General features: G+C 49.2%; 1 protein-coding gene across 6 annotated transcripts in view; it reads left to right on the top strand.

The window, feature by feature from the left end:
• The window catches only part of LOC140210964 (plexin-A1-like), a 464,700-nt gene that overhangs the window by 408,220 nt on the left and 39,766 nt on the right, over window positions 1–16,714 (top strand). For all 6 annotated transcript variants that reach the window (XM_072280256.1, XM_072280258.1, XM_072280257.1 and 3 more), the window contains 3 exons: window positions 7,373–7,515; window positions 9,063–9,319; window positions 16,007–16,073. In XM_072280256.1, the coding sequence (XP_072136357.1) occupies window positions 7,373–7,515; window positions 9,063–9,319; window positions 16,007–16,073 (467 nt within the window). The remainder of the gene's footprint in view (window positions 1–7,372; window positions 7,516–9,062; window positions 9,320–16,006; window positions 16,074–16,714) is intronic.

Here is a 16,714-nt window from a genome sequence, read left to right on the forward strand (position 1 = left end):
GTCAGACACCCTGAGCCGATAGGCTGGTCCTGGACTTATTTCATAATTTACTGGCATAATTTACACATTACTATTTAACTATTTATAGTTCTATTACTATTTATTATTTATGGTGCAACTGTAACAAAAACCAATTTCCCCCGGGATCAATAAAGTATGACTATATACTAAGGAGTTTGTACGTTCTCCCCGTGACTCTGTGGCTAGCTGCTCCTGTTTTTCCCACATTCCAAAGACATACGGGTTAGTAGGTTAATCGGTCACATGGGTGTAATTGGGCTGCGCAGGTATATTGGGCTGGAAGGCCTGTTACCATCCTGTAATTCTAAATAAATAAAAAAATAATATTTTTTTTATCAGATTCAGATTCAGATTTATTTCTCACATGTACGTCGAAACATAAAGTGAAATGTGTCATTTTCATTATCAATGACCACAATCTGGGGATTTTTTAAAAAATCTAAGGCAATTGGTTCCTGTATTCTGGTTACTGTTGTTGCTGTTTTGGAGTGGTTTGATGTGGACTGGGCTGAAGATGCTTTGGTGAAGAATGGCCCCAGTGGGCTGGTGGCGCGATACTGGACTGATTACTCCCAGATTTATGTTTGATATGCCTTGTGTTGTTGGCTTGTTTTTTGGCATTCGTCAGGTTGATCTCTTTCTTGAATGGGTTTGATGGTGTCCCTTTGTTCCGTGGCTGCCCATGGGAGGACGAATTTCAGATTGCACTCTGTATACGTACTTTGATAACGAATGTGCTGGGGGCAGTCCGTAAGCACTGCCACATGTACCAAACCCACGATGCTCAACAGAACAACACAGAGCACAACAACCGCAGAACAATCCCCTTTCCTCCCCCTCACATCCACTCCTCTGGGCCTCCAGTCTCCAGGCCTGGGCCACTGTGCGTTATTTTCTGATTGACCTTCGGTATTGACCCCAGACGAGCCGACGACGGGACTCCGAACCCGAGGCGTGCTGACTGACTGTGCCTCGTGCCTCTTGCACTCCTGATCCAGGGACCCACCGGACAGGAGCAGCCCGTCAACCACGGATACCCTTCGTCGCCGGTCCACCTTCACTGGGCTTTGAGCGCGGAGCAGAGGCCTGGAGCGCAGGCATCTTTGATCACCCGTCTACGTCGTTGGACTTCGGAATGCGGATAAGTTCCATCCTCTTGCCTGCCTCGCCCTCCCCACTATTGAATCAATTCTGGGTGAATTGGAACTTTGTCGTTTCAGATTCATGGCAACAAATTAAAATTACAGGCGGCTTCTCAAGTGTCGAGAGTCCTATCAGTCTTCCTGACAGTGAGCAATCTATATTCATAACTGTGTGCTCTGGGCAGCTCTTTCACTGATGCTGTGCCCTCCGTTCAGTGTGAGGTCCGTGCCTCCAAAATATCATGAGGAATAGACGAGTGTTTGGGTTTCTTCAAATTGATGCTCTGTGATTTAGCAGTGATTACTCAGACAGTGAGAGGGATGATACGGCTGGTGGTACCAGCGACCACGGAAAATGAAAAGATCTGGGCTTCTGATTGACAATAAATTGCACCTATCACAACTGCACTGTAAGAGCAAGCGAGGAAAATTGCCTTAGTTATTAAGGTTTGACTTGTTCCTTTGACCTGTGTTGTATCACTTGCCCAAGAAATATTTCTGAATCTTTATAAACTACTGACCGGGTCGCTTATGGAGTATTGCACCCAAAAAGGGACATCGCTCTTGAGCATGCATAATGCACTCGGTGGCCACTTTGTTAGGTACGGGAGTGGAATATGGCGTGGCCTTCGGCTGCTGTAGCTCACCCACTTCAAGATCTAACATGTTTCGTGTTCAGGGGTGCTCTTCTGCACACCACTGTTGTATAACGTGTAGTTATTTTTGAGTTCCTGTCAGCTTGAACCAGTCTGGCCATTCTCCTCTGACCTCGCTCGTTTCTCTTAATTACTGCTTGTTACACCGCTAAGTCCCCTGCTTCTGACGGCATTCAGGGCTTCCTTCATCATGTCCGTAGCTTCCTTTCAATTTTCCATACTGTTGGTCATGCAAGTCCTGGGTGGAGACTCAGGAATACCATCCCACTCAGATGAGGGAGGATTTTTCATTGCTGTTTCCATAACGGTTTTGTTTTACTAGTAAGGGTTGTTATCCCTGAGCTGAACCCCCCCACCTCCATCCTGGAGGACTGGTGGACCACTTTTAGTCTGACCTTTATCCTTTAACCTGTTTGGCATGGGTGACCCTACCAAAAGTCAAAACATTAGGTCCTGACTCCAGCCAACAGAGCTCTCTGGATCATTGAGGCAAGCAAGCCTCCTAACCCTACGTCAAGGTTGTGGTCCTCTTGAAGGGCTTCTCCAATTAACAAGGCATTTTTGCTCCAGAACTGGATGCTTTTTGTTTTCACACTATTCTCTGTAATCTCTAGAGACTGTAGTGCATGAAAATCTCAGGAGATCAGCAGTTTCTGAGATACCGAAACCACCCTGTCTGGCTCCAACAGTCATTCCATATGGTCAAAATCACTTAGATCACGTTTCTTCCCTATTCTGATGTTTGTTTGGAACAACTGAACCTCTTGACCATGTCTGCATGCTTTTATGCATTGAGTTGCTGCCACATAATTGGCAGATTAGGAACTTGATTTAATGAGCAGGTGTACCTAATAGAATGGAATGGAATAGAAATTTATTGTCATTGCTCTGGACAATGAGATTGTGGTGCTACTCCAGTTCGAGCAAAACAGATATTTACTATGCATGCGGTATGGCTTAACTTTTCTAAAAATCCCATTTTTACATGCAGCAAGTGACTTTAATAGTCCATAACACTCAAACACTATTGGCTTGGGTCTTTATTGATGTTACGAGTGTGCTGTAGGCATTGAGAGTTGTAGATAGTCTCAGGTCCGGTAGTTGAGTTCCAATGATGTGCTGAGCCAGCCTAATCACCCGTTGGAGCGCTCTGTGATCAGTCTTGTTGCAGCTAGAGTAACACACTGTCATTCCGAATGTCAGTCTGCTGTCTGTTGCAGATTGATAAAAGTTGGTCAGCAATTTTTGGGCAGATTAGCTCTCTTTAAGCACCTCGGGTAGTGTAGTCACTGTTGTGCCTTCCCTACTGTCAGGGTGGCGTTGACAGACCAGGAGACCTCCTCTGTGTTTCATCCCCAAAAACTTGAAACTGGAGACCCTTCTATTGCAACACCATTTCTGAATAGTGGGGCTTGTCTGAGGCCCCTTACCTCCCTGAAGTCAATTACCATTATTTTTCTCTTCACTGAGTTTATATCTCTAAAAGGAATTAGCTAATGAAATTTGCACAACTTTTTGTTCGGCAATAGTATTTTGCTTCTGCAGAAAATGTATGTTATGCCTGAGTGAGATAGGAACGATATTGGGTCCAATCTATCAAATGTTGTGAGATTTGCAACAGCAGTGCCATTAGACGCAGAAGCAGACTTGGGCCATTCGGCACTTCGAGTCTGCTCTACTCTTCAATCACAGCTGATTTATTGTCCCTCTCAACACAATTTCTTTCACCATAAGACCACAGTGGAATATATTAAAAAAACCTCTAAGTTACAATAAGAAACCCAATTCACCTTGAATATTTAAATTAAATAATTGGTGCATAAAGAGAGCAAAAATAGTGAGGTAGTTGTTATATTTTGTAACTTCAAAACATTAAACCAATTAAAAGAAAGATATGGGAGTCCAAAATGTGAGTCTAACTTCGGGTTCGCTTTTAGTGAGGTGCGCGCTTATTACATGGTGACAATTGCAAATCACATATTTTTACATCTACCAATAAAAAAATAAAAATAAAGGCATCCGTTAGCCTTGCGAGACCATGGATCTGCACCTGGAAAGTCTTCAGTCTCCAGGGCGCAGGCCTGGGCAAGGTTGTATGGAAGACCAGCAGATGCCCATGCTGCAAGTCTCCCCTCTCCACGACACCGATGTTGTCCAAGGGAAGGGCATTAGGACCCATACAGCTTGGCACCAGTGTCGTCGCAGAGCAATGTGTGATTAACTGCCTTGCTCAAGGACACAACACGTTCCCTCAGCTGGGGCTCGAACTCACGACCTTCAGGTCGCTAGTCCAATGCCTTAACCACTTGGCCACGTGCCCACACATCTACAAATAATGAATTATATAAACAACAAATAATGCTTAATCAAGCATTATCTTTACAAGATTACTCAACTATTACTGAAATATTAAATACACAGCAGTAGTATTGATGGGTTCACTGTCCGTTCAGAAATCTGATGGTGGAGGGGAAGAAGCTGTTCCTAGAAGGTTGAGTGTGTGCTTTCAGGCTGGTGTACCTCCTCTCTGTTGGCGGTACTGCGAAGAGGGCATGTCCTGGGTGGTGGGGATCCTTAATGATGATCTCAGAAGAGCTGGGGTGCAAGGGGAGCGTAATGCTTTACTGCACCAGCAATCAAGGTTCAATTTCCGCTGATCATGTGGGTTTCCTTCAGCTGCTCCAGTTTCCTCCCACATTCTAAAGACGTATGGGTTAGTAAGTGGTCACATGGGTATAATTGGACAGCACAGGCTCAAGGCATGTTATTATGCTGTATCTCTAAACCAAATAAATTAACATACGTAAAAGAATTAAATTCTGCACGGTTATGACTCTACGTAAACTGTGTGTGTTATGCCTGTGTGAGGTTGGAACGATATCAGATTGTGGCACTTGAGTTATGCAGAGATGGGGAGGTGGGGTGATCATGGAACATGTCTGGCAGAGAAACCAGGCTTGCAGCCCACTGAATCCATGCAAGTTGTCAACAGAGCGAGGGTGGCCTGTTAGTGCAGTGGTTAGCACGACTTACAGTGCCGGCAATCCTGGCTGAATTCCGTTGCTGTCTGTTGTGCATTCTCCCTGTGATCACGTGCGTTTCCTCCGGGTCTTCCATTTCCCTCCCACGGTCCGAAGATGTATGGGTTAGGGTTAGTATGTTGTGGGCATGCTGTGTTGGCGCTAGAAGCTCGGCGACACTTACGGGCTACTCCCCAGCACAATCCTCGACAGAAGCAACACATTTCACTGCATGTTTCGACACATGTGACAGATAAACCTAGTATTTATTTATTTAAGAGCAAGCTAGTCCATTTCTTGGTGTACTTCATGGAGGAGGGATGGTAAAGGGAGGATTTAATAACAGAGGGCTTACTAGGACTTAAACCTCTGCCACAGGAGTGGAAGACCAGATGACACAAGTTCAGAGTCATTGCAAAGGAAGTGAAGAAGAGGAAAAAGACAGAAGATTAGCTTTATTTGTCACATTACATAGAGACATTGAAACATACGGTGAAATGCATCTTTTTGTCAAATAAAATCAGCAAGGACTGTACTGGGCACCCTGCAAATGTCGCTATGCTTCTGGCACCAACCGAGCATGCCCGCAACTCACTAATCCTGAATATAAGCTTTTGGACTGTGGGAGGAAACAGGAGCACCCAGAGAAAACCCACACAGTCACGGGAAGAACGTACAAACTCCTTACGGACAGCGGCGGGAATTGAACCTTGGTCGGTGATTGCTGGTGCTGTTATAGCATTACACCAACTCTATGGTACGATGCCTCCCATAGGGATGGGGAGCGGGGCTGAAGGATTTTGTTTTGCATGGTGAGTCGTTGTGATTGGGTAGGCCCTTCAGCCCGTCTAGTCCTGCTGAACTAATTAAAGTGCCTACTTTCCCCGACCTGCACCAGGACCAGAGCCCTCCATGTCCCTACTATCCATGTGCCTATCCAAACTTCTCTCAAGCATTGAAATTGATCTTGCAACAGAGTCATAATACCTTTCGGGAATTGAAGAATTCAAACACACTGGGCCTTGAGGGAAGGAGAGGTTCCAGAGGAAGTGGGTCTTAGAGTCATAGAGCACAGAAACAGGCCTTTTGGCTTATCTAGTCCATGGCAACCAAGCTCTCCACCTCAGCTAGTCCTACTCACCCACACTTGGCCCTTATCCCTCTGAACCATAGGTCTGGGGTCCGCGGACCCTTTGCTTAATGGCATTGGTCCGTAGCGTAAAAAAAGTTTGGGAGCCCCTGCTAAACCATTCCCATCCATGTACCTGCCCAAGTGTCATCTAAGTCTTGTCAATATACCTGCCCCAAGCACTTCCTCTGGCAGCTAGTTCCATATAAGGATCACCCTATGAGTGAAAATTCTCCCCTCAAATTCCCATTAGGTCTCTCCTCTCCCATCTTAAATCCTATAGTTCTTGGTTTCCCAAACCCTGGGGAGAATAAAGGTGTGAGTTCATCTTATCTACAACCCTCACAGTTAAAATCATCCCACATTCTCCAATGCTCCAATGAGCAAAGTCCTAATCTGCCCAACCTCTCTCTACAGTCATTTACTTGAGTCTTGGCAACAGGTTTGTAAATCTTTTCTGCACTCTTTCCAGTTTAACGGCATCAGTGTAAAGTTTTTGTTTGCATGCCATCCAGACAGATCATAAAGATAAGACATTGGCTTTATTTGACCCATTCCATAGCTGGGGACCCGGTTCACTGCCTTGTGGGCAGCCTCGGGAGAGACGAAGGCTACGGGAGTAAACCCAGACAGCAAATCCAGAGTGGAGCGCCTAAGGCGGCTGGATGTCATTAAACATCCTTCCGGCAGCTCCTGCAGCCAAGCTGGTGCCAAAAGTATTGTTTCATAAGCTTTCCTTTGGGCTACACTGGTGAGGCTGAGAGAGAGACCTTGACGACTGGACATCTCAGGATCTCCATACCTTCTGCCCAGGCACGTGATGATGATGGTAATAATCATCCATTGTCCTTGGAGACGGACGGATGCCAACCACATCGATTCATCAAAGCATCTAGTACAGTGAAAAGCATTGTTTGCATCAATGAACAACACAATCTGAGCATGTGCTGGGTGCAGCCTGCCAGTGTTGCCACGCTTCTGGTGCCAACATAGCATGCCCACGACTCACCAATCTTAACTCATATGCCTTTGGAATATGGGAGGAAACTGGAGCACCCAGAGGAAATCCACACAGTCACAAGGAGAACATACAAACTCCTTACAGACAGCGGTGGGAATTAAACCCTGATCTCCCAATCACTGATGCCATACAATTTGTTATGCTTAACACAGGGCTACCAGACTGATCATTCTATGCATTGCATTGAGGTGCCTAAAAGGTTTTTCAATGATTCTATTGTAATTCTTTGTTCTACTCTGAATGCCTGTAAGAAAATGAATCTCTGGGTAGTACTGTACATAATGACATCTATATACTTTGATAATAAACTTGCTTTGAACTTTGAACAGTGCTGGTTGTTACAGCAATGCAACATTCTCACGTTGCCCATTTCTCTCTTTCAGCTTTCGCTGAGCTGCAGACGGATATCCACGAGCTCACCAGCGACCTGGATGGAGCCGGGATTCCGTTCCTCGACTACCGAACCTACGCCATGAGGGTCCTTTTCCCAGGAATAGAGGATCACCCAGTGCTCAAGGAGATGGAGGTACGGCTGGATCCCTCCCTCGAGGGGCAGTTTTGGGTCCCACGTCTGAGAAAGGATTGGAGAGGGAGAACTGAACAGAATACATCAGAGCAGCACATACAAAATATTGACAGATTATCTCTTAGAAAGTAGAGGCTAGGAACAATCCCACCTTGTGTAGAACTACAACTTACAAAAGTACAACATACTTTTTTTTAAAGAGTGGTGGCTGCTCTGTAAAACCCTGGTTCGACCACACTAGAATATTTTGTTCAATTCAGGTTGCCTCATTATAGGAAGGATGTGGAAGTTTTAAAGAGAGTACAGAGGATATTTATGGACTACAGGACATGACTTCTGAAGATAGGTTGAGCGAGCTAGGGCTTTTCGCTTCGCGCGAATGGCGCTAAGAGGTGACTTAATTGAAGTGTACAAAATGATGAGGCTTAGATCAAGTGGACAGCCAGAGACTTTTTCCCAGGGCAGCAATGGCTAGTATAAAAGGGCATAATTTTAAGGTGGTGCAGGAAAGTGTTGGGGGGATGTCAGAGGTAGTTTTTTTTACACACAGAGTGGAGGGTGCATGGAATAAACTGCTAGGGGTGGTGTTAGAGGCAAACACATTAGCAGACATCCCACCTCTCCCGGAAGTTCTGGGAGTCTCCCGCATATTAATAATGGCTCCCTGATGCCCTCAAATTATATACAATATCACGGAAATCAATTTTCTTGAGAGCGAGCGAGAGAAAGCAAGAGAGAGCCTGAGGTCGACCACGAGAGAGAGCGCACGTGCGAGAGAGCGAGAGCGAAAGCAAGCGAGAGCACGCGAGCAAGAGAGCGAGCGAGAGAGAAAGCAAGCGAGAGCGCTTGAGAGCGCGCGAGCGACCACGAGAGAGAAAGAGAGAGCGCGAGCGAGAGCGCGCCATGGCAGAGTGTTCCAAAAAAAAATATAAAACGTACTTCACCCCAGACTACACTAAAGTGTACCCCTGCCTAATAGGGGTCAAAATAATGACAGTGTTGCTGGCTGCACTGTTTGCAACAGTGACTTTTCTATTGCCCATGGTGGGTTAAGACTGTAAAAGACATGTTGAGGTGAGTTTAACAGGTGTCATTCATTCATTAGCAAAGCTAACGTTATTTAAACTAGTTGGCTAGCTGCTAAGGAGCTACTCTATTGCAGACATCCCACCTCTCTCGGGAGCCCTCCGCAAATTGATGGTGCTACCTCCCTGAAATGAGTTTTTGCAGGGTGGGATGTCTGCATTAGGAATATTTAAACAACTCTTAGATAGGCACATAGATGATAGGAAAATTGAGGGCTGTGCAGGAGGGAAGAGTTAGATTGATCTTAGAGTAGGTTAAAAGGTCGGCACAGCATTGCGGCCAAAGGGCCTGTACTGTGCTGTAATGCTCTATGTTCTAAAATGGCGGAGGAACTCAGCAGGTCCAGCGTTCTGTATGTGTTGTTCTGCCTTTGGAGCATCTGCAGAATCAATGCCCTACACCTGTTTCTCACTGTGTTCGGCAGCAGGCTGACAACACACCCTCTGCTTTTGGTCTTCAAGGTGAATGCCAACGTGGAGAAGGCGCTGACGCTCTTTGGGCAGCTGCTGAACAAGAAGGTCTTCCTGCTGACCTTCATCCGCACGCTGGAGGCTCAGCGAAGCTTCTCGATGCGGGACCGAGGAAATGTGGCCTCCCTCATCATGACGGCCCTCCAGGGCGAGATGGAGTATGCCACCGGGGTCCTCAAGCAGCTCCTCTCTGACTTGATAGAGAAGAATCTAGAGAGCAAGAACCACCCGAAACTGCTGCTCAGGAGGTATGTGTAAGGACAACCTGTCCTTCCCCCCTAAACCCCCTTGCCATCATCTCTGAACCCCTTCCCATCCTCCCTGAAACCCCTTCCCATTCCCTCTGAACCCCCTTCCCATCCCCTCTGAACCCCCTTTCCATCCCCTCTGAAACCCCTTCCCATCCCCTCTGAACCCCCTTCCCATCCTCTCTGAACCCCCTTTCCATCCCCTCTGAACCCCCTTCCCGTCCTCTCTGAACCCCATTTCTGTCCTCACTGAACCCCCTTCTCATCACCCCTGAACCCCCTTCCCATCCCCTCTGAACCCCTTTCCATCCCCTCTGAACCCCCTTCCCACTCCCCTCTGAACCCCCTTCCCACTCCCCTCTGAACCCCATTCCCATCCTCCCTGAAACCCCTTCCCATCTTCACTGAACCCCCTTCCCATCCCCTCTGAACCTCCTTCCCATCCCCTCTGAACCTCCTTCCCATCCCTTCTGAACCTCCTTCCCATCCCCCCTGAAACCCCTTCCCATCCCCTCTGAACCCCCTTTCCATCCTCTGAACCCCCTTCTCATCACCCCTGAAACCCCTTCCCATCTTCACTGAACCCCCTTCCCATCCCCTCTGAACCCCCTTCCCATCCCCTCTGAACCTCCTTCCCATCCCCTCTGAACCTCCTTCCCATCCCCCCTGAAACCCCTTCCCATCCCCTCTGAACCCCCTTCCCATCCCCTCTGAACCCCCTTCCCATCCCCTCTGAACCTCCTTCCCATCCCTTCTGAACCTCCTTCCCATCCCCCCTGAAACCCCTTCCCATCCCCCCTGAAACCCCTTCCCATCCCCTCTGAACCCCCTTTCCATCCTCTGAACCCCCTTCTCATCACCCCTGAAACCCCTTCCCATCTTCACTGAACCCCCTTCCCATCCCCTCTGAACCCCCTTCCCATCCCCTCTGAACCTCCTTCCCATCCTCACTGAACCCCCTTTCCATCCTCTGAACCCCCTTCTCATCACCCCTGAACCCCCTTCCCATCCCCTCTGAACTCCTTTCCATCCCCTCTGAACCCCTTTCCATCCTCCTTGAAACCCCTTCCCATCTTCACTGAACCCCCTTCCCATCCCCTCTGAACCCCCTTCCCATCCCCTCTGAACCCCCTTCTCATCACCCCTGAACACCCTTCCCATCCCCTCTGAACCCCTTTCCATCCCCTCTGAACCCCCTTCCCACTCCCCTCTGAAGCCCCTTCCCACTCCCCTCTGAACCCCATTCCCATCCTCCCTGAAACCCCTTCCCATCCCCTCTGAACCCCCTTCCCATCCCCTCTGAACCCCCTTCCCATCCCCTCTGAACCTCCTTCCCATCCCCCCTGAAACCCCTTCCCATTCTCACTGAACCCCCTTTCCATCCTCTGAACCCCCTTCTCGTCACCCCTGAACCCCCTTCCCATCCCCTCTGAACTCCTTTCCATCCCCTCTGAACCCCTTTCCATCCTGTCTGAACCCCCTTCCCATCCCCTCTGAGCCCCTTTCCATCCGCTCTGAACCCCTTTCCATCCCGTCTGAACCCCCTTCCCATCCCCTCTGAGCCCCTTTCCATCCGCTCTGAACCCCCTTCCCACTCCCCTCTGAACCCCATTCCCATCCTCCCTGAAACCCCTTCCCATCTTCACTGAACCCCCTTCCCATCCCCTCTGAACCCCCTTCCCATCCCCTCTGAACCTCCTTCCCATCCCCCCTGAAACCCCTTCCCTTCCCCTCTGAACTCCTTCCCATCCCCTCTGAACCTCCCATCCTGTCTGAACCCCCTTTCCATCTTCCCTGAAACCCCTTCCCATCCCCTCTGAATTCCCTTTCCATCCTCTGAACCCCCTTCCCATCCTCTCTGAACCCCCTTCCCATCCTCCCTGAAACCCCTTCCCATCATCTCTGAACCCCCTTCCCATTCTCTCTGAACCCCATTCCCATCTTCACTGAACCCCTTCCCATCCCCTCTGAACCCCTTCCCATCCCCTCTGAACCTCCTTCCCATCCTCTGAAATCCCTTCCCATCCCCTCTGAACCCCCTTCCCACCCCCCCTGAACCCCTTCCCATCCCCTCTGAACCCTCTTCCCATCCCCCCGAACCCTCTTCCCATCCCCTGAACCCCCTTCCCATCCCCTCTGAACCCCCTTCCCACCCTCTGAACCCCCTTCCCATCCCTTCTGAACCCCCTTCCCATCCCCTCTGATCCTCCTTCCCATCCCCCCTGAACCCCCTTCCCATCCCCCCTGAACCCCCTTCCCATCCCCTCTGAACCCCCTTCCCATCCCCTCTGAAACCCCTTCCCATCACCTCTGAACCCCTTTTCATCCTCTGAACCCCCTTCCCATCCTCTCTGAACCCCTTCCCATCCCCTCTGAATCCCCTTCCCATCCCCTCTGAACCCCCTTTCCATACCTCTTTTGTTCTCTGTGCCAACCTTCCTATCTGATTCCCTCCCTTCCTCTCCGACCCCCTCTCTTTCTCTTTATATCCCTCCCTTCCTCTCTAAATGCCTTTCTTCCGCTCCTCTCTAACCTCCCCTTATTTAACACACCCCTCTCTGATCCCCCTGCTCTCCTATCCTTCACCAGCTCCCCCTTCCCTTCTCAACAACCCACCCCTCCTTTCTGAAACCCATCCCCTACTCTCCAACACCACCTCCCTCCTCTACAACATACCTCCCCTCCACCCCACTCACCCTGTCTCCAAACTCCGCACACTCCCGGTATTTAAAATGTGTCGATAGCTTGTTATGTTACTGAGAGATTGGTGGGGGAGGGGAACGATGCCATCATTTACTGCACATATCTGACTGCCCCTGAACTGAGGACGTGGTTGAGAGTTTTGGAGAGAGTGGGAGGGTGGGGGAGAGGGGGTGAACCTGGAGCATATGCAGCCAGACTGGGGGAAGCCAGTAGCTTCGTTCCCTTACAGGACGTTGGTGAACTGGGACCACTTTTGATTGTGGTGCCCCGCAACTCATCACCATTTTCTCAGGGGCTGGTAAGGCGGATAATCACTGATGGCAATGAGCAGATGTTCAAAAGCGGGAGCCCTCCATCTCCTTCCCCCTCCCTTCGTCTCCTCTTTTTCCTATCCTCACTCCCTCCCTTCCTTAATCCCTCTTCCCCTCCCCTATCTCCCCAAACTCTCCCCTTCTCTCCCTCTCTCCTTCTCTCCCTCTTTCCTTCTCTCCCTCCCTCTCTCTTTTCTCTCTCTCTCCCTCCCCCTCTCTCTTTCTCTCTCTCCCCCCTCTCCCTCTCCTCTCCCTCTCCCTTTCTCTCCCCCTCCCCCCTCTCCCTCTGACTCTCTGTGTCTCTGTCTCCCCCTCCCCCTCTCTCCCTCCCTCCCTCCCTCCCTGCACTCAGAGTTAGAAGATAGTCCAGCCAACATCTGGCTGGGCCAGCGATCAAAGACCTGGTAGCCTCCTGCCTGTTCTCAGTTCCCAAATACCCCGTTTAATCAGCTTGCGAAGAGATGAAGATGTAAGATGCTTCCAGTTCAGAAAGCTATCAATAAAACATTCCCCTCTGACAGGACATGAGTTTGTTCTGTTCCTGGGGATGTGTGCAGAGTTGGGGGGAGGGGGGCTGCTGCAGATCACATTTGCTGCTGCTGTTCATCCCTCTGGGCCTCGGGTAGAAGATGTGAAGAGTTGATTCATTCTGGAGCTCATTAGTGCGCGGTCCCAGGATGCCTCATTTGCAACGAGAGCAGGATTCAGGCGCGGAAGCTGCCTCTCCAGAGCCTGAGAGGGGAGAAGTCGTAGCCAGCACAACGAGCAGTTTGGAAGGGAGTTGTCTGTTCTGAAGAAACTCATCTCCTTTCCCGCTGCCTAACACCACAGATCGTGGAAAATGTGGGTAAAACAGGCCAGTCTGTCCATGGGACACCTAGTACGGAGAGTCTTTACTCGCTTCACCTCCTGTCCATGCAGGTTTGAGATGTGACTGCTTAACTATCGCATCGCGATGGGGTAGCATGATAGTGTAGCAGTCAGCACAACGCTTTATAGTGCCAGTGATCAGGGTTCAATTCCACCACCGATTTCCTCCCTAAAATCACTCATTAGTGCTTGTTCTCTCTCCCTATACCTCTCCCCTCTCTCTGTCTCTCTCTTTCTCTTCCTCTCTCTCAGCCCCTTCCCCTCTTTCCTTTCCTCCTTCCCTTCCTCCTCCATCCTCTCTTCCCCTCCCTCTCTCTGTCCTTTTCCTCTCTCCCTCCTTTCCCTCGCTCCCTCCTTCCCCTCTCTCCTTCCTTTCCCTCCTCCTTCTTCTCCTCTCTCCTCCCCTTTCCCTCTCTGCCTCCTTCCCCTTTCTTGCAATCCCCCTTCCCATTCACACCCTTCCACTCACCCAACTCCCTCTCTCCTACCCCTCCGTCCCTCCACTCCTCCTTCCTTCTACCCGTTTCCCTCCACCTTTTCCCCTCCTCTATCACCCCCACCCACCCTCCCTCTCTCCCACCTTATACAATAAGTCATAGAATATTTTAAAATGCTTTTCTCAACATCAAACGTCAGATAAGTAGAGAAAATCATGACAAATGGACAAAAACCCCAGGAGGAGGTTGTCTTTAGGAGAAAGGCATACGCTGCGAACAGTTGCTGGACACGTAAGAGACACAGGGAGAACAGGAGTGCTACAGAAGTGGAGCAAGTAGAGCAACACAGTAGTGTAGCGGTTAGCGTAACACTGTTACAGTGTCAGCGATCCCAGGTTCAATTCCCACTGCTGCCTGTAAGGAGTTTGTACATTCTCCCCGTGACCATGTGGGTTTCCTCCGGGTGCTCTAGTTTCCTCCCACAGTCCAAAGACTTCCGGGTCAGCAGGTTAAATGCTCACACGGGTGTAATCGGGCAGCGTGGGCTCGTTGGCAGAACGGGCCTGTTAATAGTCACAGTCATAGTCATACTTTATTGATCCCGGGGGAAATTGGTTTTCGTTACAGTTGCACCATAAATAATTAAATAGTAATAAAACCATAAATAGTAATATGTAAGTTATGCCAGGAAATAAGTCCAGGACCAGCCTATTGGCTCAGGGTGTCTGACCCTCCAAGGGAGGAGTTGTAAAGTTTGATGGCCACAGGCAGGAATGACTTCCTATGACGCTCAGTGCTGCACCTCGGTGGAATGAGTCTCTGGCTGAATGTACTCCTGTGCCCACCCAGTACATTATGTAGTGGATGGGAGACATTGTCCAAGATGGTATGCAACTTGGACAGCATCCTCTTTTCAGACACCACCGTCAGAGAGTCCAGTTCCATCCCCACAACATCACTGGCCTTACGAATGAGTTTGTTGATTCTGTTGGTGTCTGCTACCCTCAGCCTGCTGCCCCAGCACACAACAGCAAACATGATCGCACTGGCCACCACAGACTCGTAGAACATCCTCAGCATTGTCCGGCAGATGTTAAAGGACCTCAGTCTCCTCAGGAAATAGAGACGGCTCTAACTCTTCTTGTAGACAGCCTCAGTGTTCTTTGACCAGTCCAGTTTATTGTCAATTCATATCCCTAGGTATTTGTAATCCTCCACCATGTCCACACTGACCCCCTGGATGGCAACAGGGGTCGCCGGTACCTTAGCTCTCCTCAGGTCTACGACCAGCTCCTTATTCTTTTTCACATTAAGCTGCAGATAATTCTGCTCACACCATGTGACAAAGTTTCCTACCGTAGCCCTGTACCCAACCTCATCTCCCTTGCTGATGCATCCAACTATGGCAGAGCTGTATCTGTAACGTATTGTATCTGTAAATAATAATAGAAATAAGCAGAAATCTCATAACTCCACTCATCTGGGCGTCAAAGGTTATGGGGAAAGACAGGAGAATGGGATTGAGTTGGAAAATAAATCAGCCATGATGGAATGACAGAGCAGACTCAATGGGCCGAAATGGCTTAATTCTCCTTGTATGTCTTATGGTTACATGGGTTCAGTCATGATCTTGAGTGCTGTCTGTGCAGAGTTTGTATGCTCACTGTGACTCAGTAGTTTTCTCCCACATCCCAAAGACATGCGGGCAGCTTAATTCATTCATTGGTTATGACCCATGTCGTAAGATGTGGGCAATCATGGTCTTTCCATGACCATGATTGTTCTTGGCAAATTTTTCTACAGAAGTGGTTTGCCATTGCCTTCTTCTGGGCAGTGTCTTTACAAGACGGGTGACCCCAGCCTGTTTAGAGCAGGGCTTCCAACCTCTTTTATGCCATGGACCCCTACCATGAACTGAAGTGTCCTTGGACCCCGGGTTGGGAACCCCTGGGGGCTTTTAATTACAGCCTACGAGAAATTGACCTGATAAATTGCATAACCTGACCCATGGTACCGTAGTGATTAGCGCAATCACTTTCAGTGCCAATGATCACCCGTCGCGGGGTTCAGTCTTCACCACTCTGTCAGGAGTTTCTACGTTCTCCCACTGACCTATCAGTGTCCTTTCCTTCAGCTGCTCCCGTTTCCTCCAACGTTCCAAAAATATACGGCTTGGCGTCAGTGAGATGTGGGCACGCTCTGCTGGCGCCAGAAGCGAGGTGGCACTCGCCTGCAGCCCTCCCCCACCCCCCAGCAGACTCTTGGCCTGTGTTGGCCGTTGACACAAAACGGTGCGTTTCACTGCAGGCTTCAGTGTACATCTGACGAATAAATCTTGAACATCTTTTAACAATTTTGTTTTGTAGGACTGAGTCAGTTGCAGAGAAGATGCTGACGAATTGGTTTACCTTCCTGTTGTACAAGTTCCTGAAGGTAAGGCTGTCTTAACTTGGGTGCCTCACTTAACGGGAGGATCTGGCTGTTCATTACGCTTAACTTCTATCAGTCTATTCCCCCTTTTCCTGGAATTCCTTTCCTCTCCAGATGTTGTTACATTGTTAGGGAATTGCACCAAACATCTGGGCTGCAGTCCCAATGACCCCGCTCTGATCTCAGTCGGGTGCCAGCGAGGGGATGGGGAAACAGCTGGAGAGAGAACTGCAGCTGTTGCTAGGGAAGCAGTGGCGGTGGAGGGGGGCGGGGGGGGGGAGGGGAAGAGATTTACTTTAACATATGTACAGAAAGGAAAATTGGCGTAATGATCAAAATGTGTACACGTTGTCCAGTTCCTATAACTTTAAGTCCAGGGATAACTCTGGGGTAGAATGCTGGAAAATCTGAAGTCTCTCTCACACGGATCCCGAAGGCGCAGTATTCATCAATAATGCAAACTACACGTGTCCTTTGCCGAATGTGCCCTAGAAACTGGCTTCAGCAAATCAAAGAGATGTAACTGTTTGTCTGCTGATGTAACACTCCAAATAAAACTCCAAGAAAGAATCTGGAATGTGTGTCGACACTTGCAGGCCGACCCAGCGCGCTGTTTTTTTTTCACAAGACTGCGGGAGTTTATT

Source organism: Mobula birostris, chromosome 16 (genome assembly GCF_030028105.1).
Source record: "Mobula birostris isolate sMobBir1 chromosome 16, sMobBir1.hap1, whole genome shotgun sequence".
Classification (NCBI taxonomy): Eukaryota; Metazoa; Chordata; class Chondrichthyes; order Myliobatiformes; family Myliobatidae; genus Mobula; species Mobula birostris.